Below are 27173 nucleotides of genomic sequence, written 5' to 3' on the forward strand. Positions count from 1 at the left end.
TCATGGGCTATTTGGTGCACTTGGAATCAAAGCTCAGAAATGAATCAATAACTTGATGGAGGGGAACCGCAAAATCTTTTGAGAACAAGAAAAAACTTTTGAAAATGTCTGCCGCGATGAAACTTTATACCAATTATTCTTCGTGGTTTATGTAAGATTTCTTGCCTTTTGAAAATAAAAAATAATAAAAATGTGTTTTTTGCCATTTTGAACCATGTCAGAGTCAAACTGAATGAATGTTAGCATCTGTACATTGTAAAACAAATTCCTACGCAACAACCTGAGAACATATTGTTCATTGAAAACATTTAATTAGGTAGTGTAGATTTAATTTAATCACCGGCATTTTGTTAAATCCTGTTGTATTGAAAATAAATTCACACAAAGGGCATGGGATAAAAGCGGTTCACTTGAAATAATTCTCCCAAATCATTGAATCTTCACCTTCTAATATTAGCAACAGTAGATTCCATATTTAAATCTGTAGAATCTGTAGGTGATGGAACTAAGGTTCACAGCTTCTTGGCCTTACTGTTGCAGAATGCTGCATGATAGCTCAAAATATTGGCACATAATGGTAATTTTTTTAGGTTGTTGATACATGGAAAAAGTTAGTGTGGATATAAAGTACATTCTGCTGTTCCTAATTTAACGTTTCTGCTTACATTGTTGACCAAGGTAAATTATACTGCTACTATCTACGAATGCTCAAAGGCATAGTATTAGTAAATAGAAAGGAATACTGACTGGTACACTCTATAGCAAAAGGCAAAAGACAATGAGTTACTTCAGTGTGCAAAGATAAAAAGTTTTTCCTCATGTTGGCTTTGGTCCTTTTGTCAATCACCTGAAATCAGTGTCCTCAATCCTTCCACCAATGTGAACAGTTTCACCATCTACTCTATCCAGACCCCTATGGTCCTACTGACAGTATACTCCATCGTGGGTTTCCAGCTGACAGGGGTGGATCCCATTGAGAGTGGCCCATCCTTTATGTTTTCTTTTACCAAGTCTCCTTTCAGTATTCTCTTCAAAGAGAATGACACCAGCTTCTCTAATTTATCCACACAACTGGAGTTCCTCAAATGTGGAACCATTCTCATGAATCTTCCTTGCACTCACTCTTTAAACATAAGACTTAGGAATGGGAGTGGGCCTTTCAGCCCTTCAAGCCTGCACATCATTCAAGATGATCATGGCTGATCTGGTTCTGGTTTCAACTCCACTTTCCTGTCTGTCTCCCCTTGATGCCCTTGTCTATCAAAAATTTGTCCAACTCTTCTTTCTGCCTTCGAATATCTCCACATCTGTCTTAAAGTGTTTGGCCCAGAACTGTATGTTGTTACAATATAGATATAGGCCCCAGTAACTTTATTTTTAACTAGAAGACATACAAAATCCCAGTTACTTACTATACAAGAGTCAACACAAACAAGGGGAGATGTTGGCATAGTGGGATCTTCACTGGACTGGTAATCCAGTAACCTAGTTAAACAAGGTTAATGTAGTAGCCCAGGGTAATGTTCTGGGGACCCGGGTTCAAATCCCACCACTGCAGATCGTGAATGCAATAAATATCTGGAATTTAAAGTCTAATGATGACCCTGAAACCATTATTGTAGAAACCCATCTGGTTCACCAAAGTCCTTTGGAGAAGAAAATCATGTGGTCGTTACGGTGTCCTTACCTAGTTTGGCCGACATGTGATTTTGCACCCACAGCAATGTGGTTGACTGTTAACTACCCCTTGGAAATGACCTAGCAAGCCATTCAGTTCAAGGGGCAATTTGGGATGGGCAGTGATGCCCACATCTCATGAAAGAATTTTTAAAAGTGAAATCTGGACCTCTGGATTACTCGTTTGATAATATTACCATGATGTTACTGTGCCAAAACAATAGGGAGTCCATGTCTAAAGTAATGTATCAACGGTGAAGTGTCTTGGGGTGCCTTGAGGAAATGGAAAACACTATGTAAATGCAGGTCCTTTATTTTTCTAAGCCATCACAACACTCATGCCTCAGGATTGGCTTCTCCTTCCTTCCTGGATAATCATTCAGAAGGGGCCTGAATCATCACTTTTGGGCTGTTCACCCTTGAACTAAATTTTGAACAGCATAGCTGATCCACTTCACACTTTGCATCTGAAAATCTGATTGTGTCTGTATGGTTTGAAGTCTCAGTTTCTCGAATGTTGTTTTTACCACCTTCTTCAGCTATTCCCTTCCATATACTCTGTGGCATTTATCCTATCTCTCACAAAAGGATGTACACCAATAATCTCTCATTAAATCCCAGAATCACTGCTGATTTGGCCCCTTGCATACTGACTTTTAAAATCTCATTTTTATTGACAGCTCTGCATGCTTCACTGTTTGAAATTCTTCAAATACTACAAGGAAAAACAAAACAACAAAAACAGTTTTTAAGACAGAAATTTTTTTCATGGCCCTTACAATAAGGGCAATTAAGGATGGACACTGAATAATGGCCTTGCAGGCTATGCCCACATCCTGTAAATGAATGTTAAAAAAGAGGAGTATTTAAAAAGTTTTGCTTGGATAAATGGAAATGTGAGGAAGGATTGAGAGAAATGTGCAGGCTCAGAAAGAGAGAGTATCATCAAAGAGGGCTGATACCTTTCTCAGTATCCTCCCCAGCTTTCTAAAACCTATCTCTTCCACCATATCTTCAATCACAAGTTTACTTTATTCTTCTGGTCCCACCAATATCTATGCCATTTTGTGTGGCTCGCCTATCCCACCGCTGGGGAATCCGCCACGGGGGGTTCACCCTCAGCGGGACAAGAAGACCACGCCAGTAGGAAAAGCTAGAAGATCCTGACCCACATGTGCACTGGTATTTTTTTATAAGACAGCTGTAGCCAAACTCAAATTCCAACTAATAAGATGATTCCTTTCTTCTATTTTGGAACCATGCTGCCTCGAGCTGAAGCTGTCAAATTAATTTGTCTCAGGACTCTTGTGGCAGGCAAAGGAAGAAAATTGTTATTCCAAATATCTGAGTTCTGTTCAAACAGATACCTAAGGGTGACCCAAAATGTCACCCTGTCCCCAAGTACAGGCATGTATTTTGATATTCTATTTATTCTTGATCAGCCATTCTGTTAATGATAACTATTAACTTGGCTGATTTGAATGTTCGTAAATTATGTATACTTCTCTGAGCTATTTTGACATCATCTATGCGGTGTGCAATTTTATCACTGCTGTTTGCCTTTGTGTCCAAGAAAAATACTTCAATTTCTTATTTCCATTCTTTCGCAGGAGATCAATGTTTTGTATTCCATTCAATCTCAGCTGTCCTTCATTCAGATAACTGATAAAATCTTCAAGAGTTAACTTAACAAGTATCATCTGTTGATAGCATGATTATCTCTGAGTCATGGTTTCAAACCCTACGTCAGAGAGTTGAGGTTGTTCAAGATCCCATGACACTTGTTGAGGAAGAAAAGGGAAACTCTCGCAGTGTCCAGCTAATATATATCCCTCAACTGATGCCACTGAATATGATTATTTTGTCATTTATTTCATATTTCTTGTGGAAGCTTGCTCTGTACAAATTAGCTGATACATTTCTCTAAACTCCAGAAATAAATGCATTTATCATTTTCACTGAAGGAGCAGAGATACCTCAAATGGCAGAGTAACCTACACCTGCTCCTACTTGTTAGGTTCTTATTATATCCTTTCTGCAACTATGCAGTGAAATTACTTAATTGACTGTGAAATGTCTTGGGACCTCGAGAGGTTGTGAAAGGTGTTAATATAATGTGAGTTGATTCATTCCTCATTACCTTTTCATAAGAATTGCCAGCAAGCAATGCAAAGCAGGCCTGTGTGAATGAAGTGAGGTAGCTTCAAAATGATCTTGTCAAGCATGTTCCAGCAAAATCAGACAAATCCTACATGAACTTAGCCTGTAAATTAATATATTTTGAATTGGATAAAATACATCGAGTTGACTTAATTGTTAAGTAAGTGATTCAAATCACAATTGTTTTCCAGCCTACTGGCTCAAGAAGTGCCAGCAACCCCCAATTGTTCCTTTGGCTGCAGTACTGACTGAGGATGAAGACCACGAAATAGGTCAGCGCAAGTATCATTGATTCATTTGTTTCACCGGTTTTTATTGTGCCCCGACTCAGATGTTTCCTTAAATTATCCTTTTAAATCTGATGCCCACTGCCTAATGTGCTGAAATACAACAAGATAAAAAAAGATAAATTTCATATGTGGTGAAATCTGTTAGATTTATCATCAATTTTTTCTCAGTGAATTTGAGAACCAAGGGTTCAAAAGGATTACATATATTTCTCACTGATCTTTGCACCATTGTAAATTTTAAAAAAGACGGTATCACTTGCCTCCTCCTTTTTACTGAAACGATTTTTGAGAAAATTTCAGCAACATAAATGAGCATGACTTGTAAATTTGCTCAATTTTTATGATAATGAATTTGTATCTGATGAAATTTGCCCAGACTTTGTTAACCAGGGTGGGTATGGTGGAATAATAGATTGTGGGGGTGCATGCGAGTGGGTTTCATGTGGGACAGAATATTGGCCAAAACTCAGTTCCACAGATCTGCAACATTTTAAATGCTCAGAGTCATAGAGGTTTACAGCATGGAACAAGGCCCTTCGGCCCAACTTGTCCATGCTGCACTTTTTTAACCACTAAGCTGGACCCAATTGCCTGCGTTTGGCCCATATCCCTCTATACCCATCTTACTCATGCAACTGTCTAAATGCTTTTTAAAAGGCAAAATTGTACCCACCTCTACTACTACCCCTGGCAGCTTGTTCCAGGCACTTATCACCCTCTGTGTGAAAAAATTGCCTCTCTGGACCCTTTTGTATCTCTCTCTCCTCTCACCTTAAGCCAATGCCCTCTTGTTTTAGATTCCCCACCTTTGGGAAAGTTGTTGACTATCTAGCTGATTTATGCCCCTCATTATTTTATGGACCTCTGTAAGATCACCCCTAGACCTCCTATGCTCCAGGGAACAAAGTCCCAGTCTATCCAACCTCCTTATAACTCAAACCATCAAGTCCCGGTAGCATCCTAGTAAATCGTTTCTGCACACTTTCTCGTTTAATAATATCCTAATATGCTGATGAAAATTTCCCACCAGAGACAAATGTGCAGTTCTTACATTCCTGTCCCACCCTGCACTGACATCACGAGCAGCAGTGGGATAATAAGCTGATGTCAGTAGCCAGTCTCACCAGATCCCATGTCACAGGGATGGTTGGCTGGAGAATCCTACGAAGGAGACAGCAGACATCCTTCACTGGGTTGAGAATGGAGCAAATGAGCTGGTGGAACTATTCCCCTGCCACACATCTGGAGACAGTGTGGGGCTTTAGGAATGATGAGACTCGTGTTTTGATCATAGAATCCCTACAGCCCATTGAGTCTCAAACAAAGCAACCCCTACAGAGCCTATCCCTGTGATCCCACATATTTACCCCTCTAATCTTAACCCACACATCTTTCGAGTGTGGGAGAAAACCCATGCATACATGGAGAGAATGCCTAAAATTGGAGAGCTTACAAATAAATATGCAATTTGCATGTTGGTGACTTGATATCCAATGCACATCATGTGCATTGTTTAAATCACGGGTAGATAGTTTTCTGATCGATAAGGGAATTAGGGGATATGGGGAGCAGGCGGGTAAGTGGAACTGATTCGCTTCAGATCAGCCATGATCTTGTTGAATGGCGGGGCAGGCTCGAAGGGCCAGATGGCCTACTCCTGCTCCTATTTCTTATGTTCTTATGTCACTGTATTCTTGTGATGCAAGAAATGCCATCACTCCATCAAAGTGTGGGATGGGCCAGGTAAAACAAATGATTAATATTTGTGTTTTCTGTCTACTTTTCAATCATGTTTTCCTAAAGGTGGTGCGCCAAGAATTGAAATGACCTGAGCAGTTATTTCATGGCTGTTTGTGGGAACATGCTGTGTACAAATTTACTGTCATGTTTTCTGTATTACAACAGTGACCACATTTCAGAACTGCTTCATTGGCTTTGCGACATCCTGAGGTTGTGGAAGGTGTTTATAAATGCTCATTCTTTCTCTTATCAGGTGACATTGTCAAGTACCAGTGCCCCCCTGGATTCACACTTGTTGGCAGCGAACTCATGACATGCAGACTATCAACAAAACTGAAGTTCGAAGGGAACCCTCCATCTTGTGAAGGTAAGGGATTACATATGAAGCTGTGATTTCTTTACCAACCACAATTTGCCCATAAACAAAGAGGGTAAATAAGGCAGGGTGGTGGGGGGGAACATCCACAATGTGGCCAGAATCTTTGGCCCTCCCATGTGGCGAGGTGACAGGGGCATTAATCAAGCAGGAGACTAAGGTGTAAGATCCCTGTCCACTTCCTACTTCTACTCTGATTAGGTACAGAGTCAGAAGGTCCATTGGTGGCCTTGTCACCCCATTACTAATTTAGCCCTTAAGTGGCCAATTAATGTCCACTTATGGGCGTTATTCTGCTGCTGCTGGTGTTAACAGGCAGGGAGGAAGGCTTGTCATGTGGAGAGCACAACAAACAGACCTGTGTGGGAGTTCCTGGGGGCTCAGAAACAGCTCACCCCGATTGAGAATCCCGGCATTGGGAAGGGGGGGAGGGGTGGTAGTGGAAAGCCCACTGAGAGCCATTCTCTGCCCTTGATGCTAGCCCCACTCTCTAGCTGAAACCAACCCTCCCACTTCCACCCGGAGACCAGGGATCCAGCGGCAATCGTAGGCCTCCGATGGGCAACGTATCAGCAGCAGTTGCAGTTCAACAGAGTTCTGCGCACAGGACCTCTGCCTCTGTGTCCATGATCCCAGGGGGAAGGCCTGCTGCTGTCCGGTTAAGTGCTCGAGTGACACATGATGTGGCCGGCCTTCGCTGAAAGAGCAGAGCTCCCACTGGTTCTCCAGTGACAGTCTCTCAACCACTGCCTCCGTATGAATCTGACTGATAAGTCAGAGAGTGTGAGGAACAGACCAACAAGACATGTGGGCAGAATATGGGATTAATGTTTTAGAACTGACAAGGGAACAGGCTATATTGGAGTTATTGAAAAATAACAAAGCAGAATTAGCCAACAATTTAATAGTAAGAATGACCATGATTTCACATGAGATTTGAGGGGAAGAAGCGAGAAAGCAAAGCTTTAAACAGAAATGAGGGAAATTTTGAATATATTGCTTTTTCCAAAGACGATTGGAATTCAAAAGAAGCGATGTTTCAGTATATAGGGTGGGATTCTCCATGCCACCCGCTGTATGTCAAGGCAGTAAAGGCAGGCCATCATTGGAAGGCAGCAGGATCTTCTGCTCGAGCCACTGTCAAAGGAGTTTCCTGTTTTATTCCCCCCCCTCCCCCCTCCACCACTGGGTGATGGTTTGTTGTCGGCGAAACCAGAAGATTCTGTTCGCAAAATCAGTCGGAACATTCCAGCTATAGAATACGAGTCACACCTCCTCTGGTGCAAGATATTCAGTTTTGGTCACTGCAGCCTCAGGAAGGCTATGTGGCCTTAAAGTGGATAGAGCAAATTCACCAGAATCACACTGGAGCTTAAAGCGTTAAATAAGATACCATTGCCTAAAATTTGGTTGCTATTTCAGTCAGGAGGGTTGTTCTAATCAAAGGATTTTAAAATGACAGCAAGATTCAATCGGGTAGATATGGAGGAACTCTCCTAAAGTGGACAATTCTAGCACCTGGCATCATAATTTTAAAAATAGGAGCTGGGCGGCACAGTGGCACAGTTGTTAGCATTGCTGCCTCACAATGCCAGGGACCTGCATTCAATTCCAGCATTGGGTGACGGTCTGTGTGGAGTTTGCACATTCTCCCCGTGTCTGCGTGGCTTTTCTCCAAGTGTTCCGGTTTCCTCCCACAGTCCAAAAATATGCAGATTAGGTGGGTTGGCCATGCTAAATTGCCCCTTTGTGTCCCAAGATGTGTAGGTTAGATGGATTAGCTATGGCAAATGTATGGTTTTACCGGGATAGGGTGGATGAGGGGGCCTGGGTAAGATACTCTGTCAGAAAGTCAGTGCAAACTCAATGGGCCGAATAGCCTCCTTCTGCACTGTAGGGATTCTACGATTCTGTGTAGGAATGAATTGAGGAAGTCCTTTTACATATCCAGAAGAGAGCTCTGCCCTTTCTACCATCAATAGCAAGAAGTGTCAAGTGAAACTCTGGGAATGTCATTCCTGAAACAAACTCAGGTTCAGTTTCAGGTAAAAATTATGGATGAGGCTATCTGAATTTTATTTTCTTTGCGCTCCAGCATTCTCTCAATAATCAGAACTCCATCTGTATTTTAAAATTTCAGCACAGTGTCCTGTGAATGAAATTCGCAGAGCCTCATCGGGAGTCATTTTAAGTCCAGGATATCCAGAAAATTATCCTAATTTCCAAACCTGTTCCTGGACCATTCGAGTGGAATCCCGGTACAATATTACTCTTTACGTGGAGGTGTTTCAAAGTGAAAAGCAGTTTGATGAGCTGAGCATATTTGACGGTAAGAAAAGTAATTTTTATCAATTGGTAGTTTAATGAAATAATTTTTTGTTAAGCCTGACTAAATTGGGTTGCCAGAAGGCAGTCTACTTGTAGACGAACCAATGCTGCTCCCAAAAAGGTGAAATGTACTCAGTTGAATATGGGGCAGCAGTGCTCCTCCCCACACCGCTCCAGTTCTCACACATGCACATGTACATGTGCCCACATGCATCTGCATACACCCACACAGCCACACACACCACCCCATGCACTACAAACATAGCACCACCCCCACACGCACACACGACCACCCCAGCCACCTATAATCATATAATCCCCTGAGACGTACCTGAGGGCTGCTGGCCACTGGCCCAAAGTTTCTTTCACTGGTACTCTGCCTGTGGACACCTTGGAGGTGTGGACTATAGTAAATGCGAACCAAGTTCCAATAACATGACTTCAAGAATAAGTTCCTGCTCCCCATTCACAGCAGCAGACCAACACAAACCAATTGCTAGGCCACTGGCTTCCAATAAAAAAACATTTCAGCTTGAGTTCTCGTGCTGCTGGTTGAAAACTTCTACTTATCCCTCTGTTCAAGGCTAATAGTTAAAGCTTCATTCCATTGAGAGACACTCACTTAGTGAAAGAAAGGGATCGATGGATCTCTTCGGGGGTAAGTTCACGTCTGGCATGTGAGAGTCTTTTAAGGAACAGTTGATAAGGCTGCAGGACAGGCATGTGCCTGTAAAAAGGAAGGATAGGAAAGGTAGGATTCGAGAGCCGTGGATAACCAGGGAAATTGAGGATCTGATCAAAAAGAAAAGAGAGGCGTATGTTAGGTCCAGGCAACTGAAAACAGATGGAGCTCTGGAGGAATACAGAGAGAGTAGGAAAGAACTCAAACGGGGAGTTAGAAGGGCAAAAAGAGGTCACGAAATGTTCTTAGCAGACAGGATTAAGGAGAATCCTAAGGCATTTTATTCATAGGTTAGGAACAAAAGAGTTGTCAGGGAAAAAACCGGACCTCTCGGGGACAAAGGAGGGGAATTATGCTTGGAACCCAAGGGAATAGGGGAGATCCTCAATGAATACTTTGCATCGGTATTCACAAAGGAGAGGGACTTGTTGACTGGGAGTGTCTCAGAGGGAGGTGTTGACCCGTTAGAGAGAATCTCCATTACAAGGGAGGAAGTGTTAGGTTTTTTAGGTCACATTAAAACGGACAAATCCCCAGGGCCTGATGGCATCTATCCTAGACTGCTCAGGGAGACAAGAGATGTAATTGCTGGGCCTCTGACGGAAACCTTTGTCTCTTCATTGGACAGAGGTGAGTCCCTGAGGAGTGGAGGATAGCAAATATGGTACCGTTATTTAAGAAGGGTAGCAGGGATAACCCGGGTAATTATAGGCCAGTGATAGGGAAGTTGTTGGAGAGGATTCTTAGAGACAGGATGTATGCGCATTTAGAACGGAACAATCTCATTAATGACAAACAGCATGGTTTTGTAAGAGGGAGGTCGTGCCTTACAAATTTGGTGGAGTTTTTTGAGGAAGTGACAAAAATGGTTGACGAAGGAAGGGCCGTGGATGTCGTCTATATGGATTTCAGTAAGGCATTTGACAAAGTCCCTCATGGCAGGTTGGTTAAGAAGGTTAAGGCTCATGGGATACAAGGAGAGGTGGCTAGATGGGTAGAAAACTGGTTTGGCCACAGGATGTGGGGATGCCGGCGTTGGACTGAGGTAAACACAGTAAGAGTTTTCACAACACCAGGTTAAAGTCCAACGGGTTTATTTGGTAGCAAATACCATTAGCTTTCGGAGCGCTGCTCCTTCGTCAGATGGAGTGGAAATCTGCTCTCAAACATGGCACAGAGACACAAAATCAAGTTACAGAACACGATTAGAATACGAATCCCTACAGCCAACCAGATCTTAAAGATACAGACAATGTGAGTGGAGGGAGCATTAAGCACAGGTTAAAGAGATGTGTATTGTCTCCAGACAGGACAGCCAGCAAGTCCAGGAGGCAAGCTGTGGGGGTTACTGATAGTGTGACATAAATCCAACATCCACTCACATTGTCTGTGTCTTTAAGATCTGGTTGGTTGTAGGGATTCGCATTATAATCAATATTCTGTAACTTGATTTTGTGTTTGAGAGCAGATTTCCACTCCATCTGACGAAGGAGCAGCGCTCCGAAAGCTAATGGTTGTTAAAACTCTTACTGTGTTGGCCACAGCAGACAGAGGGTAGCAGTCGAAGGGTCTTTTTCCAGCTGGAGGTCTGTGACCAGTGGTGTTTCGCAGGGCTCTGCACTGGGACCTCTGCTATTTGTGATATAAAAAATGATTTGGAAGAAGGTGTAACTGGTGTTATCAGCAAGTTTGCGGATGACACGAAGATGGCTGGACTTGCGGACAGCGATGAACATTGTTGGACAATACAGCAGGATATAGATAGGCTGGAAAATTGGGCGGAGAAATGGCAGATGGAATTTAATCCAGATGAATGCGAAGTGATGCATTTTGGAAGAACTAATGTAGGGGGGAGTTATACAATAGATGGCAGAGCCATCAAGAGTATAGAAACACAGAGGGACCTAGGTGTGGAAGTCCACAAATCCTTGAAAGTGGCAGCACAGGTGGAGAAGCTGGTGAAGAAGGCATATGGTATGCTTGCCTTTATAGGACGGGGTATAGAGTATAAAATCTGGAGTCTGATGTTGCAGCTGTATAGAACGCTGGTTAGGCCACATTTGGAGTACTGCATCCAGTTCTGGTCGCCGCACTACCAGAAGGACGTGGAGGCTTTAGAGTGCAGAGAAGGTTTACCAGGATGTTGCCTGGTATGGAGGGTCTTAGCTATGAGGAGAGACTGGGTAAACTGGGCCTGTTCTCCCTGGAAAGATGGAGAATGAGGGGAGACCTAATAGAGGTGTACAAAATTATGGAGTGTATAGATACGGTGAACAGTGGGAAGCTTTTTCCCAGGTCGGAGGTGATGATTACGAGGGGTCACGGGCTCAAGGTGAGAGGGGCAAGGTATAACTCAGATTTCAGAGGGACGTTTTTTAGACAGAGAGTGGTGGGGGCCTGGAATGCGCTGCCAAGTAGGGTGGTGGAGACAGACATGCTGGCATCGTTTAAGACTTACCTGGATAGTCACATGAGCAGTCTGGGAATGGAGGGATACAAACGAATGGTCTAGTTGGACCAATGAGCGGCACAGGCTTGGAGGGCCGAAGGGCCTGTTTCCTGTGCTGTACTGTTCTTTGTTTGTTGATGGAGGATACCCAGCTGGTGGTGGATAAAACGTGAACTGTTCACAGTATGGGATTGATGAGATTCACAACTGAGGTTGGGATTTAGACTGTAGACAGGCCTCAGGCAGCTCCAGCAAGAGAAATAAGGAGAAAATACGGAGATTGGAGCTAAGTTGCGAGTGCAACTGCCAAATTTAAAGAAGTTTTTTCTTGTCTTTGATATTATTGAATTTTTCTTCTCACGTGCTTTCATCACTGACAAGCTATTAAAAAAATGGAATCGTTTGATTAGGTCAAAAATATGTTTCAGGTCAATGATCTTTCTTCAGAAGACTGTCAGAACTTCTGCCAAGAGACTATCAGTTGGAAACATGAACTCTCATTCTCTCTCCACAAGTGTAGTCATACCTGCTACAGTACTTCCAACATATTATCTTTATTTCAGATTTCCAGCAACTGCAGGATTTTATTTTTGTATTCATATTTAATTGAAGGTTTTATACCCACTATTCAACCTTTAACAATCCAGATACCTCAAAGAAACAATTCATTTCCAACTTAACGTGTTTATTTGCCTAAACTACAAGGAAGCTACAAGTTGTTATATTAATTTCATTGAAAGTTAACTTTTATTCAATTCCTCGGTACTCCTTAAGCAATTTGCCTTAGGTTGACTTAATCATTGTGCAATGCGCTTTACATTTGCACCTTGTCTTCCATCTTAATTTTCAGTTCAAGTCCAGTAATGAATGCTATTGCCGGCACCAAGTGCATTAGAGATGGTGAGATTTTCTCACTAGATTGGACCTCATAACACACTGTTTTCCTGAGGCTTGTGAGAGAAGTGGAACACTTTACCATATAGTTCATTCCAAGCTCTCCATGGGAACTAAAATATGTGTTTACAAATTGAATGGATCTGCAGTATAATGGCTAAAAAAGGAAAGCTTTCATCTGTCAATATAGTTCCCTTTTAATAGCTGTAACTTTGGCACACTGGCTTGTATTATTTTCAGAATTCCAGCTTGCAAACTAAACATTTCTAAAGAGTTCATTGACGGTTGTTTCTAATTTAATAGGACCCACAGGTCAAAGTCGACTGTTGGTTGCTCTCAGTGGAAATCACACTGGACCAAGGAATTTTACAAGCACAGGAAGACAACTGTATTTACGTTGGTCAACAGATCATGCAACCAGCAAAAAGGGATTCAAAATCCAGTACACAGGTAGGGAACTGTAATTTCACGTCTTGTAACTTTGTTTAGATCTGAAGATCCCCTTCAATGGATGTAAAAACACCCTGTGTTTTGAAATATGTGTGATAAATATTTATAACCCCTCTGCTCTCACCAGTGTACTTTGAGGATGTTATACAATTGAGATATCTTTTACTCAAGTCCAAGTTTTTCCTCTCCTCTCCTCCTCTCTTGCTGTGTTTCAGTTTCACTGGGTGACATGCTCAACAGCAGGGCGTCAAACCCAATGCTATCATATCTAAATGTGCACACACACGTTCTATCAGAGTAACATTCTGAAACAGGAACCCTGGCACTCTTCTCTCTTTCCCAAACCTGGGGCACTGAGGATAATTCTTGGAATTAACACAGTTTGGGACTTTGCTGGTCTCCAAGGCTCAATTTCACACACAATTATATGGTTAACAACCATTTGGGAGATTTTCAGCAGAAATATTTTTCAGCAAGTGACATCCCCACAACCCATGCTGTTGAGTATTAGTGACAGTAAGAAGTCTCACAACACCATGTTATGTTGACGTTGATGTTATGCAAGGGGTTAAGTTGGTGTTGTGAGACTTCTTACTGTGTTTAACCCAGTCCAACACCGGCATCTCCACATCATGAATATTAGTGAGCCACAGAACAGAACTTCCATCTGAAATTATACACCAGTCCAAGAGATTACATAGACTGTCTTACATTACAGGGTACCAACCTCAAGGTGATCTTTACTCAAGTTAAGAACATGTACAGCTTTTCCTTGAGGTAAAGGTAAACTTGCCATAGTCCCAGATAACCACAGGTTCCTCTCCCCTTTGAGGTGAAGAGCTGACTGGTGGCGATTTAACCTGAAGATCATCACACCCCAAGCAAGGGGCAAGGTTAGGAAGGGGCCTTCATGAATAACCTCAGCCCATATGGGAATTGAACCCGTTCTGTTGGCTTCACTGTGCAGCAAAACCAATTGTCCAGTCAACTGAGCTAACCGATACCCCCTTTTCTTTGAAGGGATACAATGGATCGGTGCTCACGACATGAAGTGGTATCTTGTTCTACAAGTCTACTGTTCCCCTGGATGTTAGGCAGTTCTTCTTTTCCATCTTGGTTCTGCCATTACAAAGCCTGCAAATGTGACCCCTGGTCCTTTCTAACCTATTTATTCAAATAATTTCCCCAGGTAAAGATAATTCAGTTCCTTTATTATTAAATAATGCTTGTCCAAATCATCCATGAATCTTCCTTCTCCAAAGAGTTTTTTCAGGCTATTTAGGTAACTAGGTGTTGTAAATCAGGGATTAGCTTCATGGCCCTTTTCTGTACCCTTTAGAATGCCTCAATATTTCCCCTCCAAATACAAGACAGATCGTAGTGTCAGAGTTTTTAATGTTCACAACTTTTCAGTTGGTTTTCTTGAGGTAGGAATCAGACCTTGAGCACGGCCATTTAGACCATGCCCACCATTAACAAGAACACGAGGATTTAAAGGGTCATTCATTTAACATTCAGTCAGCAGCCACTGGGGATTTGACCCCCAATTTGAAAAGCCCTGGTCTTCCAGGGTGCCCACATCAGCTAATCCAATAATTTATCCAAAAAATGCAATCTAATTCATATGATATGGAGTTCTTCATGTTATCCCTGATGTCATTTTCACATTCATCCATTACAACTGCTTCAGACATCTTATTCACAAACAGCAAGTTACATTTTTAAAATATACATATCTGAATTTGGAGCTTGGAAGAGCAGTATTCCATAACAAGGCCCATCTTGACTGCTTCCACCTCCAAACCTCCCCTTCCAAATTGCCCTCATTGCCTCCTGACCCCTGATTTCCTGACATATTGGTTCCAGTTGTCACCCTTCCTGACCATTGTTTGTCACTCCCGACCTGCCAACCCTTCCGATCACTCCACATCTTCACTTACTCAAGTGCTGCTGCTGGCATTCCAGTGGCCCAATTTTTAATCCCACTTTTCCTATCACTCTCACTGCTCACCCACTCATTGGAAATTAGGCCTGAGGACCAATATTGGGTGAAACACTATTCAGTTGCCAGGTCTCCAGTTTCTGGTGTCAGTGGCTTTTAGGTGGATTCCAGTTTGGTGCACTTAGTTTTCTTTATTGTTGGCAGGCTGTGATTTTTCTGTTGTAACTCTTCATGTGCAGTACACTGCTTTTTTTTTCTAATAGGGAACAAGAATGTATCATCATCATGGGGCAACACGGTGGCACAGTGGTTAGCGCTGCTGCCTCACGGTACCAGCGACCCAGGTTCAATTCCCAACTTAAGTCACTGTCTGTGTGGAGTTTGCACATTCTCCCTGTGTCTGCATGGGTTTCCACCAAATGCTCTGGTTTCCTCCCACAGTCCAAAGATGTGCGGGTTAGGTGGATTGGCCGTGCTAAATTGCCCCATCGGATCAAGGGGAGTAGCCAGGGTAACTGCATGGGGTTATGGGGATTGGGCCTGGGTGGGATTGCGGTCGATGCAGACTCGATGGGCTGAATGGCCTCCTTCTGCACTGCAAGATTCCATGATCATTGTGGAATAGTCTGCAGCTATAAATAGTTCATTGACATTCTCCTTAGCATCGTCCTTAAGTAGGTTCGGAAGATGTGCATATTTTATCAGCAATGCCAATGTCCTTTACCTTGTGAACTTCATTAGGTTTTTTGGGGTCAGACAGAGAGAGGACATGTCCCCTTTCTTCTTGCTCTGCCAAACTTCATTAGGTTTAGGGTTAGGCTTATTCAGTAACTGGATATCTCATGGAATGGATTCTCGTGAATGTGGGAAGGATCTTGATTGCAGTTGGAAAGACCCTCTTTTCGAGTAGTTCCACCAAGCCATGTGCCACTCGGACACGAACAGGCAAGCGACAGGCCTTCCCTGGGAACAAGGACTCCACAGATGGAAGTCTCACCCACCAAAAGCAACTGGCCAGTTCTTTTGTACTTAGCAGCTGCTGCAGGAAGGAGGAGGCTGCTACTGGTACAATGCCCAACAAGGTCTCGGATTGTCAAGAGAACCAGGCAAGGGTGAATGATGTAATGCAAGGGGTTAAGCAGGGGTGGGGGCTTATGGAGTTTGGAAGCCAGGCAGGAGAGTCCTTCCACCCAGACCTCCGGACGCCAAGTTCCTCGATTAAGGGACTGACTGCCTTCGAACAAGTAAACTTCCCTGGGATCTCGCAAGCATTCCGGCACTGGTTTATTTGTTGCGCTCCCTGCATGGCTAATCTCCCACCCGTTGCTGGGGTAATACCAGTGGCAGCATGATGAGGCCCTTAAATGTGCAAATTCCTATTTTAAGGGCCTCAGTTGGTTACAGGGCAACAAAGTGTCAAAGGGCCTTCATGCTCAAATGGCCCCCGCCACAAAACCCACCATGGGAGAAGGACACAGGATTTCACCATGTTATGGTGTGTGTAGACTTGGAAGAGAAACAGCTGTGCTCTTCAATATATACATTTTGTTAGATGTATCATCCATTTTTACTGGTTTTATAAAGGTATTGAGCACTGACAGAAATTTATCAAAAGCATAATAAGCTTTTCCCATTTTCAACTCTGAATGAGCATTCTGCTTCGTAATTATGTTTCTCAGGCAACCAGCATTCTTCACTACTTTATTGGCACATTTTCAATCTCCATTGCAGTTGTTATATCCCTTCTTGACACTAAAGTTCAACTTATTCTCCAGTGTTCTCTTCCATGAAACATATTTTCATTGTGATTCTCAACTACTCTCAGTTACATCCTGTGATAGATCCACATTTGATTTTTTTTCAGTTTTGTTCATGTTGAGAAACCAAAAACTAAAATAACTAAATTTACTGAATGACCCCAAAATGAAGAGATTACCATCAAGATTTCACTTCTTGTAACCTCTACATATGAACAGATTAACAAGGACCAGGATTAGGCCATTCAGCCCCTCAAGCCTGGTCCTCCAATCTAAGCTAATCTGATCGTAACCTCAAATCTACACTCTACCTATTCCTGATCACGTATCATCTTTCGCTTACCAAGATTCTATCCACCTCTGCCTTAAAAATATTCGAAGACTTTTCACAACCTTTTCAGGAAGAGTTCCAAAGACTCTTGACCTTCTGAGTGAAAGAATTTTGCTTGTCTCCATTTTAAATGAGTGACCCCTTTTTTTGATAGTGACTCCTAGTTCTAGACTGTCCCACAAGAGGAAACATCATCTGCACACCCACCCTGTCAAGTCCGCAAAGGATCTTTATGTTACCACTTGTTGCCTCTTACTCTTCCAAACTCCAGTGGATACAAGCATAGCCTATCCAACCTTTCCTCATAAGACACCCAATCCATTCCAGGAATGAATGCAATGCAGATTGAAAATGTACCAATAAAGTAGTGAAGAATTCTGGTTGCCTGAGAAACTTAATTACTAAGCAGAATGTTCATTCAGAGTTGAAACTGGGAAAAGCTTATTGTGCTTCTGAATTCTCTGAATTGCTTCCAATGCATCTGAATCTTTCCTTAAATAATGTGACCAATACTGTATGCAGTACTACAAATGTGGCTCACTCTTGCCCTGTGCAACTGAAGCATAACCTCCCTACTTTGGTATTCATCTCCCTTGCAATAAATTGCAATATTCTATTAGCTTTCCTGGAATCACCGTACTAGTCTTTGGTGATTCATGCACCCAGATCTCTCTGCACCTCAGAGCTATGGAATCTCTCACCACTTAGATAATATGGTTTTTTTTATTTTTCCTGTCAAAATGGGCAATTTTACATGAGTCCTATTTGACAGCAGCTGTCACATCCGAGTTTCATGGGTGTGATTATGTCAGCAAGTTATACTTCTATGAACCTCTTCCCCTTGAGTAACGATTGTCCAGATGGTGTAACTCTCCAGGATTCCTTTTGAATTAATCAACTGATAACATCCAGGTTCACAGTTTGGCCACTTCTGGTGAAGCACCCAGCTCTTAAGGTTCTCTGGGCTATTCTCCCAGCCTTCCAGTTTTTAGATCTTTTTAGCCAACTTGTCCAGTGCTTCCGAATTCTTCTGCATGTGTTCGGATCACCTTGTAGCTCCAGCTCTCCTTTGTGTTAGCTGGAAACACTTTGTGTATGGTAACTTCCCACCTGTTGGTATGGTTTCCAGGTCACATGGACCAGAATTCCATATTATCCAAGAAATTTGCGACAGATCCTTTTATAATTGATGCAAACTCCTTTTTAGACAAATCGGAAACAATTACAGATTCCAGAGCATTTTAAAGAAATTTCAAATTTCCCCTATTGTACTACAGGGTCATAGTTCATAAAAGTGATTTTAACTTTTCTAGATGCATCCCCATTTAGATTTCTGCCACAACAGTACCACCAACTTCTTGCTTCTCGCTTTTATAACTTTCCATTGATTAACACCTAACTTTTTGAAAGTGATTTTTGACTTGGCTTCTGTGGTAAACCACTGTTATGTTCTGATGAGATTAAGTCGGTTCGGTGGCTTGATCCGCCGCTGCGACCGCTGTAGTGTAGGTTGCGATGTCGGTTCCGACGGCCGCGAAGTCAGTTGCGGAGATTGCGGGTCGGCTCGGGCGCCAAAACCCGATTATCGGACCCATCTACAGCCTTGTCCAACTGCCGGGTGCGTGGTGACGGTTCCCAGGGCTCAGGCGAGCTGTACACGGGTGAGAGGAGAGAGCAGTGATCCTGGCGCTGTTTGGAGACCAAAAGAGTTTGGGGCTGTGGGGTTTAGGGGCGTAGTGGACTCCGGGGCACCCGCGGGTGCCAGGTCTCGAATCGAGACTTGTGTCCTCTCGCCCATCGGGATACGCCACGTAGGCATATTGGCGTGGAGGAGCTGGACCCTATCTACCAGGGGATCCGACTTCCGGGTCCGAACGTGCCTCCGGAGCAGAACAGGGCCGGGGTACACCAGCCACGACGGTAGGGATGTCCCCGAGGACGACTTCCTGTGGAACGCGAACATTCGTTCGTGGGGAGTGGCATTGGTTGCCGTACACAAGAGGGACCTAATCGAGCGTAGTGCATCAGGGAGGACCTCTTGCCAGCTGGTGACTGGAAGACCCTTCGACCGCAGAGCTAGTAGAACGGCCTTCCAGACTGTTACGTTCTCTCTTTCCACCTGTCCGTTTCCCCGGGGGTTGTAGCTGGTAGTCCTACTTGACCCGATGCCCGTGACGTAGGCATCCCGGATTAAGTCCTCCGCATTTTGGGCGGCTGATACTGCCGTACAGTTGCAGGCCCGGGTGAGTACTCGCAATGCGCGCAGAAATTGGTCGCACAACTCACCCGGCTGTTGTCGGCGTGTAGCTAGTAGATCTCGTGCGTAGACCTCATTAGGCCGCTTGTGGTATTGGTCTTTTAGCAGTTCGATTGCGGCCGTATACGTGTTGGCGTCCCGGATGGTAGCATACATGACGGCGATTACTCGTGCGCGGAGCACGTGGAGTTTGTCAGCCTCGGACTGGACGACCGCAGAGGTGTCGAGGAAAGCCTGGAAACATTTTAGCCAGTGATCAAAACTATCAGCGGCTCCCATGGCTTGAGGGTCCAATTCGAGTTTGTCTGGCTTCAAGAGTTGCTCCATCACAAGAAAATTTTAATATAGTTAATAAAATTGATGTACGATCAACACCCAGAGACGGAATCTGGAATAATAGGCTTTTATTAACTATAAAAGGGAACTAACTCTACAGAGAACTCTAACCGAGGGACTGGACCAAAATGAGGTGGAGGGGAGGAGCAGCCACCTTTATACCCCAGTGAACAGGGGAGGAGCCTCAGGCAGCACCGGTAGGGGTGTGTCCAGTCATCAGGACATAACAGTGGTTATCAGGCCAACAGCTTCCACTCTGCTTGCTAATATAATGGACCATTCTTCCTTCAGAACATATTCTGCCTCTAAAGCATTTCAGTGCACTTTCTTTGAAGGATGACCTTCAATAATTTACATTTGCTGCTCTCCAGCAATATCCTAGAATTTGCTCACAATTCGCTTCGAACGCTATAGTATTCCACAGTGCTGATCCAATATTCACCATAACTTTTGCTGAGCCTAATGAAGTTGGATGTTCCATGCAGCAAGTATGAAATTGGTCTGTGCCATTTACAAAAACTAGCTTCAATTTTTTTTTCACCATTCCTGATCTACTATCCGCTGAAGTTCACAGAACGAGAGTGTAAGCTCTGTTTGGATGTGTGGTTCCTCATCTCATTGTTACCTTTACTTAGTTGAAATTAAAATCTCAGCAATGTTTTCCCAGCCAAAGAAAAATAAAAACTGGTGCAGTGTGTGTGACAGGTTGAGTTCTCTCCAAGCCTGTTTTGCTCTGCTGGTGTAAATTAATTGCACCCCATACATTGTTTCATTTGTGCATAACTATTCACTTCTTACTGTCATAATTATCTCTAATACTGGCAGCAAACATTTCTTTTAATTCCTTCCAATTGTAATACAAGAGCCATTTTCACTCCTGTATTACAATTCAACATGTATGCTGTGCCTGAAGGCTGGTCCTTGGCTCATTGTCTTCTGATTCTTCAATTTGAGCTGGTTTCTTGGCAGTTCTGGTCTGTGATGATTCGCCATTGCCTTCCACTCTCTGAGACAGGATGAGGACAGTAAAAAGTCTCAACACCAGGTTGAAGTCCAACAGGTTTATTTGGTTGCACAGGCTTTCGGAGTGTCGCTCCTTCAAGTGAGTGAAGAGTTGTGTTCACAAACAGGGCATACATAGACAGACTCAATTTACAAGATAATGGTCGGAATGCGAGCCTTTACAGGTAATCAAGTCTTTACAGGTACAGACAACGTGAGTGGAGAGAGGGTTAAGCACAGGTTAAAGAGATGTGTATTGTCTTCAGCCAGGACAGTTAGTGAGATTTTGCAAGCCCAGGCAAGTCGTGGGGATTACAGATAGTGTGACATGAACCCAAGATACCGGTTGAGGCTGTCCTTGTGTGCGGAACTTAGCTATCAGTTTTTGCTCGGCGATTCTGCATTGTTGTGTGTTGTGAAGGCCACCTTGGAGAACGCTTACCCGAAGATCAGAGGCTGAATGCCCATGACTGCTGAAGTGTTCCCCAACAGGAAGAGAACACTCCTGCCTCTTGATTGTCGAGCGGTGTTCATTCATCTGTTGTCGTAGTGTCTGCATGGTCTCTCCAATGTACCATGCCTCGGGACATCCTTTCCTGCAGCGTATCAGGTAGACAACGTTGGTCGAGTAGCAAGAGTATGTACCGTGTACCTGGTGGATGGTGTTCTCACGTGAGATGATGGCATCCGTGTCGATGATCCAGCACATCTTGCAGAGGTTGCTGTGGCAGGGTTGTGTGGTGCCGTGGTCACTGTTCTGCAGAAGGCTGGGTAGTTTGCTGCGGACAATGGTCAGTTTGAGGTTGTGTGATTGTTTGAAGGCAAGAAGTGGGGGTGTGGGTGGGGATGGCCTTGGCGAGATGTTCGTCTTCATTGATGACATGTTGAAGGCTCTGGAGAAGATGTCGCAGCTTCTCCGCTCTGGGGAAATACTGGACGACGAAGGGTACTCTGTCCGCCGTGTCCCGTATTTGTCTTCTTAGGAGGTCGGTGCGTTTTTTCACTGTGGCGCGTCGGAACTGTTGATCGATGAGTTGAGCGCCATATCCTGTTCTTATGAGGGCGTATTTCAGTGTCCGTAGATGTCTGTTGCGATCCTCCTCATTTGAGCAGATCCTGTGTATACAGAAGGCTTGTCAGTAGGGATGGCTTCTTTAACGTGTTTAGGGTGGAAGCTGGAGAAGTGGAGCATTGTGAGGTTATCAGTGGGCTTGCGGTATGGTGAAGTGCTGAAGTGACCATCCTTGATGGAGATGCAGGTGTCCAAGAATGCAACCGATTCTGGAGAGTAGTCCATGGTGAGTCTCATGGTGGGATGGAACTTGTTGATATCATCATATAGTTGTTTCAGTGATTGTTTGCCAAGAATCCAAAGGAAGAAAATGTCATCGATGTATCTAGTGTATAGCATCGTTTGAAGATCCTGTGCGGTGAAGAGATCTTGTTCGAACCTGTGCATGAAGATGTTGGCATATTGAGGTGCAAATTTGGTCACCATGGCTGTTCCGTGTGTCTGGATGAAGAATTGTTTGTTGAAGGTGAAGACGTTGTGGTCCAGGATGAAGCGGATGAGGTGTAGAATTGCATCTGGAGATTGGCAGTTGTCGGCATTCAGTACTGAGGCAGTTGCAGCAATGCCGTCGTCGTGGGGGATGCTGGTGCTGAGACATCCATTGTAACGAGGGAGTGCTCCTGGTTCAACTGCTGCATGTGTGCTGAGTTTCTGGAGGAAGTCCGTAGTGTTGCGACAGAAGCTGGGGTTTCTTTGTACAATGGTTCCAGGATGCCCTCGACATAGCCGGAGAGGTTCTCACACAGGGTCCCATTGCCTGATACAATGGAATGGCCGGGTGTGTTGGCCTTGTGTATCTTTGGGAGGCAGTAGAGATCTCCTACATGGGATGAGAGCACGGAGGGTGTTCTGAAGGTCCGGATCAAAGATCTTGATCAGTCTGAGTTGATATAATGCAGGAAAGGATGTCCCTAGACATGGTATCGTGGCGAGACCATGCAGACGCTATGACAACAGACGAATGGACACCGTTTGACAATCACCAGGCAGGAGTGTTCTCTTCCTGTCGGGGAACACTTGAGCAGTCACGGGCATTCAGCCTCTGATCTTCAGATAAGCATTCTCCAAGGCGGCCTTCACGACACACGACAACGCAGAATCGCCGAGCAGAGACTGATAGCCAAGTTCCGCACACATGAGGACGGCCTCAACCGGGATCTTGGGTTCATGTCACACTATCTGTAACCCCCACGATTTGCCTGGGCTTGCAAAATCTCACGAACTGTCCTAGCTGGAGACAATACACATCTCTTTAACCTGTGCTTAACCCTCTCTCCACTCACATTGTCTGTACTTGCAAAGACTTGATTACCTGTAAAGACCCGCATTTCAACCATTATCTTGTAATTGAGTCTGTGTCTATATATGCCCTGTTTGTGAACACAACTCTTCACTCACCTGAAGAAGGTGCGACACTCCGAAAGCTTGTGCAACAAATAAACCTGTTGGACTTTAACCTGGTGTTGTGAGACTTCTTAGTGTTCCTAGCCCAGTCCAATGCTGGCGTCTCCACAACAGGACGAGGAGGCAGGTCCCAAGTCTACCTCAGCCAGAATGGGAATCAAGCCTGTGCTTTGTCATTATTATTCTGAACCATATGCTAGCCATCTCACCCACACCGTTAATTTGGATTGCTTAACCACTGGCAATCGGGGTATTGAAATTTGACTTTGGACATGCAATCCAGACATCCCCACAGGTAGACTAGCTCCCTGTTAAACACCCTCTCTGATTTTGCTTTCCAGTGTTTTCGACCATTAAAACTTTTCTATATACTTTGCCCATCACTAGCAATCCACCTATTGTTTTTGCCTTTGCCACACACTGTCACCAGTTTTGGCCAGTGTGTGCAGAACAAACATAGTTAAACTTATTAACTATTTTTGATCACAATCATTAGTGTTTGTTCCTCCAAAATGATTGATGGCTTCAAATTTGATTCTTCAAATTTGCAATTGCTTATCTAACTGAATACACAAAGTCACTAGGAGAGTCAGAGATTGAAAAAATTGTGAGATAAATACGTTTGGGGGACAAGAAAAGCTTCATTCTAAAAGTAATCTTGTCAGGCAGTGCAGTTAATGAGGTGTGGTATCATAGTCCATCCAAACAGGAGAAAGAGGTTAATGTAAAACTAGAAAGTTTTTCAAATCTCCAGCCATACTAGATGGTGTGACATCCCAGTCAATAAGCAACCCTGGTGTTTTAAAGTCAATGGAAACTATTACGCTTTCACAAGTGTAAAAGATTTGCACTAGATTCCCTTTGTCTTGGCAGTACCTGAAAGAATTGAGTTTAAATGCGTAGTTTTCCTTTTTGTGGTAAACTCCCATTTTATGCCTTTGGAAAAGGACTTAATCGACAAGTTGAAAGAAACTCCTTGTTCTGTCTTTCTCAGCTCATCCGCTTGTCTTGTCTCAAAGTACTGTCGCTCAGCTTGAGGTCTTGTGATGCTCTGTGGCCATTATACACGACGTGGAGATGCCGGTGTTGGACTGGGGTAAACACAGTAAGAAGTCTCACAACACCAGGTTAAAGTCCAACAGGTTTATTTGGTAGCAAAATCCACTAGCTTTAGGAGCGCTGCTCCTTCGTCAGGTAAGTGGGAGTTCTGTTCACAAACAGAACACAAATAGCTTACCAAAAATTGATGGTCGTGGGACTGTAGGGAGTGAGGTCCTTAAAACTATTACTATTACTAAAGAGGTAGTGCTTGGTAGGCGAATGGGACTAAAGGTAGACAAGTCCCCAGGCCCAGATGGAATGCATCCCAGGGTGCTGAAAGAAATGGCAGAAGTAATAGCGGATGCGTTGGTTGTAATTTATCAAAATTCACTGGACTCTGGGGAAGTGCTGGCTGATTGGAAAACAGCTAATGTGACACCACATTAAAAGGCGGGTAACTACAGGCCGGTTAGTTTAATGTCCGTAGTTGTGAAATTGCTGGAATCCATCATTAAAGAAGAAATAGCAGGACACCTGTATAAAAAAAAAAAAAATGGTTTGATCAAGCAGACGCAGCATGGATTCATGAAGGGAAAGTCGTGTTTGACGAATTTACTGGATTTTTATGAAGATGTAACGAGTGCGGTTGACAGAGGGGAACCAGTGGATGTGGTGTTTTTGGATTTCCAGAAGGCGTTCGATAAGGTGCCTCACAAAAGGTTGCTGCAGAAGATTAGGGTACACGGAGTTGGGGGTAAAGTGTTAGCGTGGATTGAGGATTGGCTATCTAACAGAAAGCAGAGAGTTGGAATAAATGGGTGCTTTTCTGGTTGGCAGTTGGTGACTAGTGGCGTGCGGCAGGGATCGGTGCTGGGGCCTCAACTGATTACCATATACATAGACGATCTGGAGGAGGGGACCGAGTGTAGGATAACAAAGTTTGCGGATGATACAAAGATGAGTGGGAAAGCGAATTGCGTGGAGGATGCGGAAAGTCTGCAGAGAGATTTGGATAGGCTAAGTGAGTGGGCGAGGACCTGGTAGATGGAGTATAACATTGACAAGTGTGAGGTTATCCAGTTTGGAAGGAATAATAGTAAAATGGACTATTATTTAAATGGTGAAAAATTACAACATGCTACTGTGCAGAGGGACCTGAGGGTCCTTGTGCATGAATCGCAAAAACTCAGTTTGCAGGTGCAGCAGGTGATAAAGAAGGCAAATGGAATGTTGGCCTTTATCGCGAAGGGGATGGAGTATAAAAGCAGGGAGGTCTTGCTGCAATTGTACAAGGTACTGGTGAGGCTGCAACTAGAGTACTGTGTGCAATTTTGGACCCCTTATTTGCGAAAGGAAATATTGGCCTTGGAGGGAGTACAGAGAAGGTTCACCAGGTTGATACCGGAGATGGGTGGGTTAGCTTATGAAGAGAGATTGAGTAGATTGGGCCTGTACTCGTTGGAGTTTAGAAGGCTGAAGGGAGCTCTTTTAGAGACATATAAGATAATGAAGGGGCTAGACAGGGTAGAGGCAGAGAGATTCTTTCCACTTAGAAAGGAAACAAGAACTAGAGGACACCGCCTCAAAATAAGGGGGAGTCAGTTTAGAACAGAGTTGAGGAGGAACTTCTTCTCTGAGGGTAGTGAATCTCTGGAATTCTCTGCCCATTGAAGCAGTGGAGGCTACCTCGTTAAATATGTTTAAGTCACAGGTGGATAGATTTCTGATCATTAAGGGAATTAAGGGTTATGGGGTGCGGGCGGGTAAGTGGAACTAAACCACTATCAGATCAGCCATGATCTTGTTGAATGGCGGGGCAGGCTCGAGGGGCTAGATGGCCTACTCCTGCTCTTATTTCTTATGTTCTTATGTAGGGCATATGTCTTTATATGCCCTGTTTGTGAACAGAACTCCCACTTACCTGACGAAGGAGCAGCGCTTCGAAAGCTAGTGGATTTTCCTTCCAAATAAACCTGTTGGACTTTAACCTGGTGTTGTGAGACTTCTTACTGCCATTATACACAACAATGTATGAGAACCCAATCCAAGTTTAATATTGTGAGCAAAGTATTGCATCTCTTGTTATTTCTCGATGTGAAGAGGAACAGAAGTTAAAAGTTCTGGTACAAATATGGCAAGCTGCTGTTTTGGCCCTTTTCATTGACTATCCACAATTTGTAATCAATAAACGTCATATTTTATGGTCTAATAGAGTATGTATACTTCCTCTATTTGAAATCTAGGAGATTCAACGGGGCTTGTGTCATTTTGAGCTTAAATGAGGCTTTCTGATTAATCCCAGGATGGTGTTATAGTATACGTTTTGTATACATACAGTAATATATTGGTTTGTTTTGTAAGCAAAATGTGCAATCAGGAGGTTCCATTGGTCCTGAGTATGAGACAAATATCTGACCAAAACATTGAAAACATGACTAAGGTTGCTGAACTATTACTTTTCGAAAGATCGCTCTTCTTATCTTCCTGCCTTCAGATATGTATGCTCTTCTTAATCTTCTGCATCCCAGGAAAGTGCAAGTTAGAGAAGGGTATGGGGCAATAGGTTTTGACTTTCAGACATGGAAGGAGAACATAAGAACTAGGAGCAGGAGTAGGCCATCTGGCCCCTCGAGCTGCTCCGCCATTCAATAAGATCATGGCTGATCTCTTCATGGACTCAGCTCCACTTACCCACCCGTTCACCATAACCCTTAATTCTTTTACTGTTCAAAACTTTATCTATCCTTGCTTTAAAAACATTCAATGAGGTAGCCTCAACTGCTTCACTGGGCAGGGAATTCCACAGATTCACAACCCTTTGTGTGAAGAAGTTCCTCCTCAACTAGGTCCTAATTCTGCTCCCCCTTATTTTGACGTCATGCCTCCAGTTCTAGTTTCACCTGCCATGGAAACAATTTCCCTGCTTCTATCTTATCTATTTCCTTCATAATCTGATATGTTTCTATAAGATCTCCCCTCATTCTT

The 27173-nt window shown here is 43.7% G+C and overlaps 1 protein-coding gene across 1 annotated transcript in view; it reads left to right on the forward strand.

Moving 5' to 3' along the window:
* The window catches only part of csmd1b (CUB and Sushi multiple domains 1b), a 2043836-nt gene that overhangs the window by 1798452 nt on the left and 218211 nt on the right, over positions 1 to 27173 (forward strand). The window contains exons 47-50 of the mRNA XM_078213588.1: positions 4029 to 4109; positions 6121 to 6234; positions 8384 to 8572; positions 12900 to 13046. Of these exons, the coding sequence (XP_078069714.1) occupies positions 4029 to 4109; positions 6121 to 6234; positions 8384 to 8572; positions 12900 to 13046 (531 nt within the window). The remainder of the gene's footprint in view (positions 1 to 4028; positions 4110 to 6120; positions 6235 to 8383; positions 8573 to 12899; positions 13047 to 27173) is intronic.

This window comes from Mustelus asterias, chromosome 5 (assembly GCF_964213995.1).
Source record: "Mustelus asterias chromosome 5, sMusAst1.hap1.1, whole genome shotgun sequence".
Classification (NCBI taxonomy): domain Eukaryota; kingdom Metazoa; phylum Chordata; class Chondrichthyes; order Carcharhiniformes; family Triakidae; genus Mustelus; species Mustelus asterias.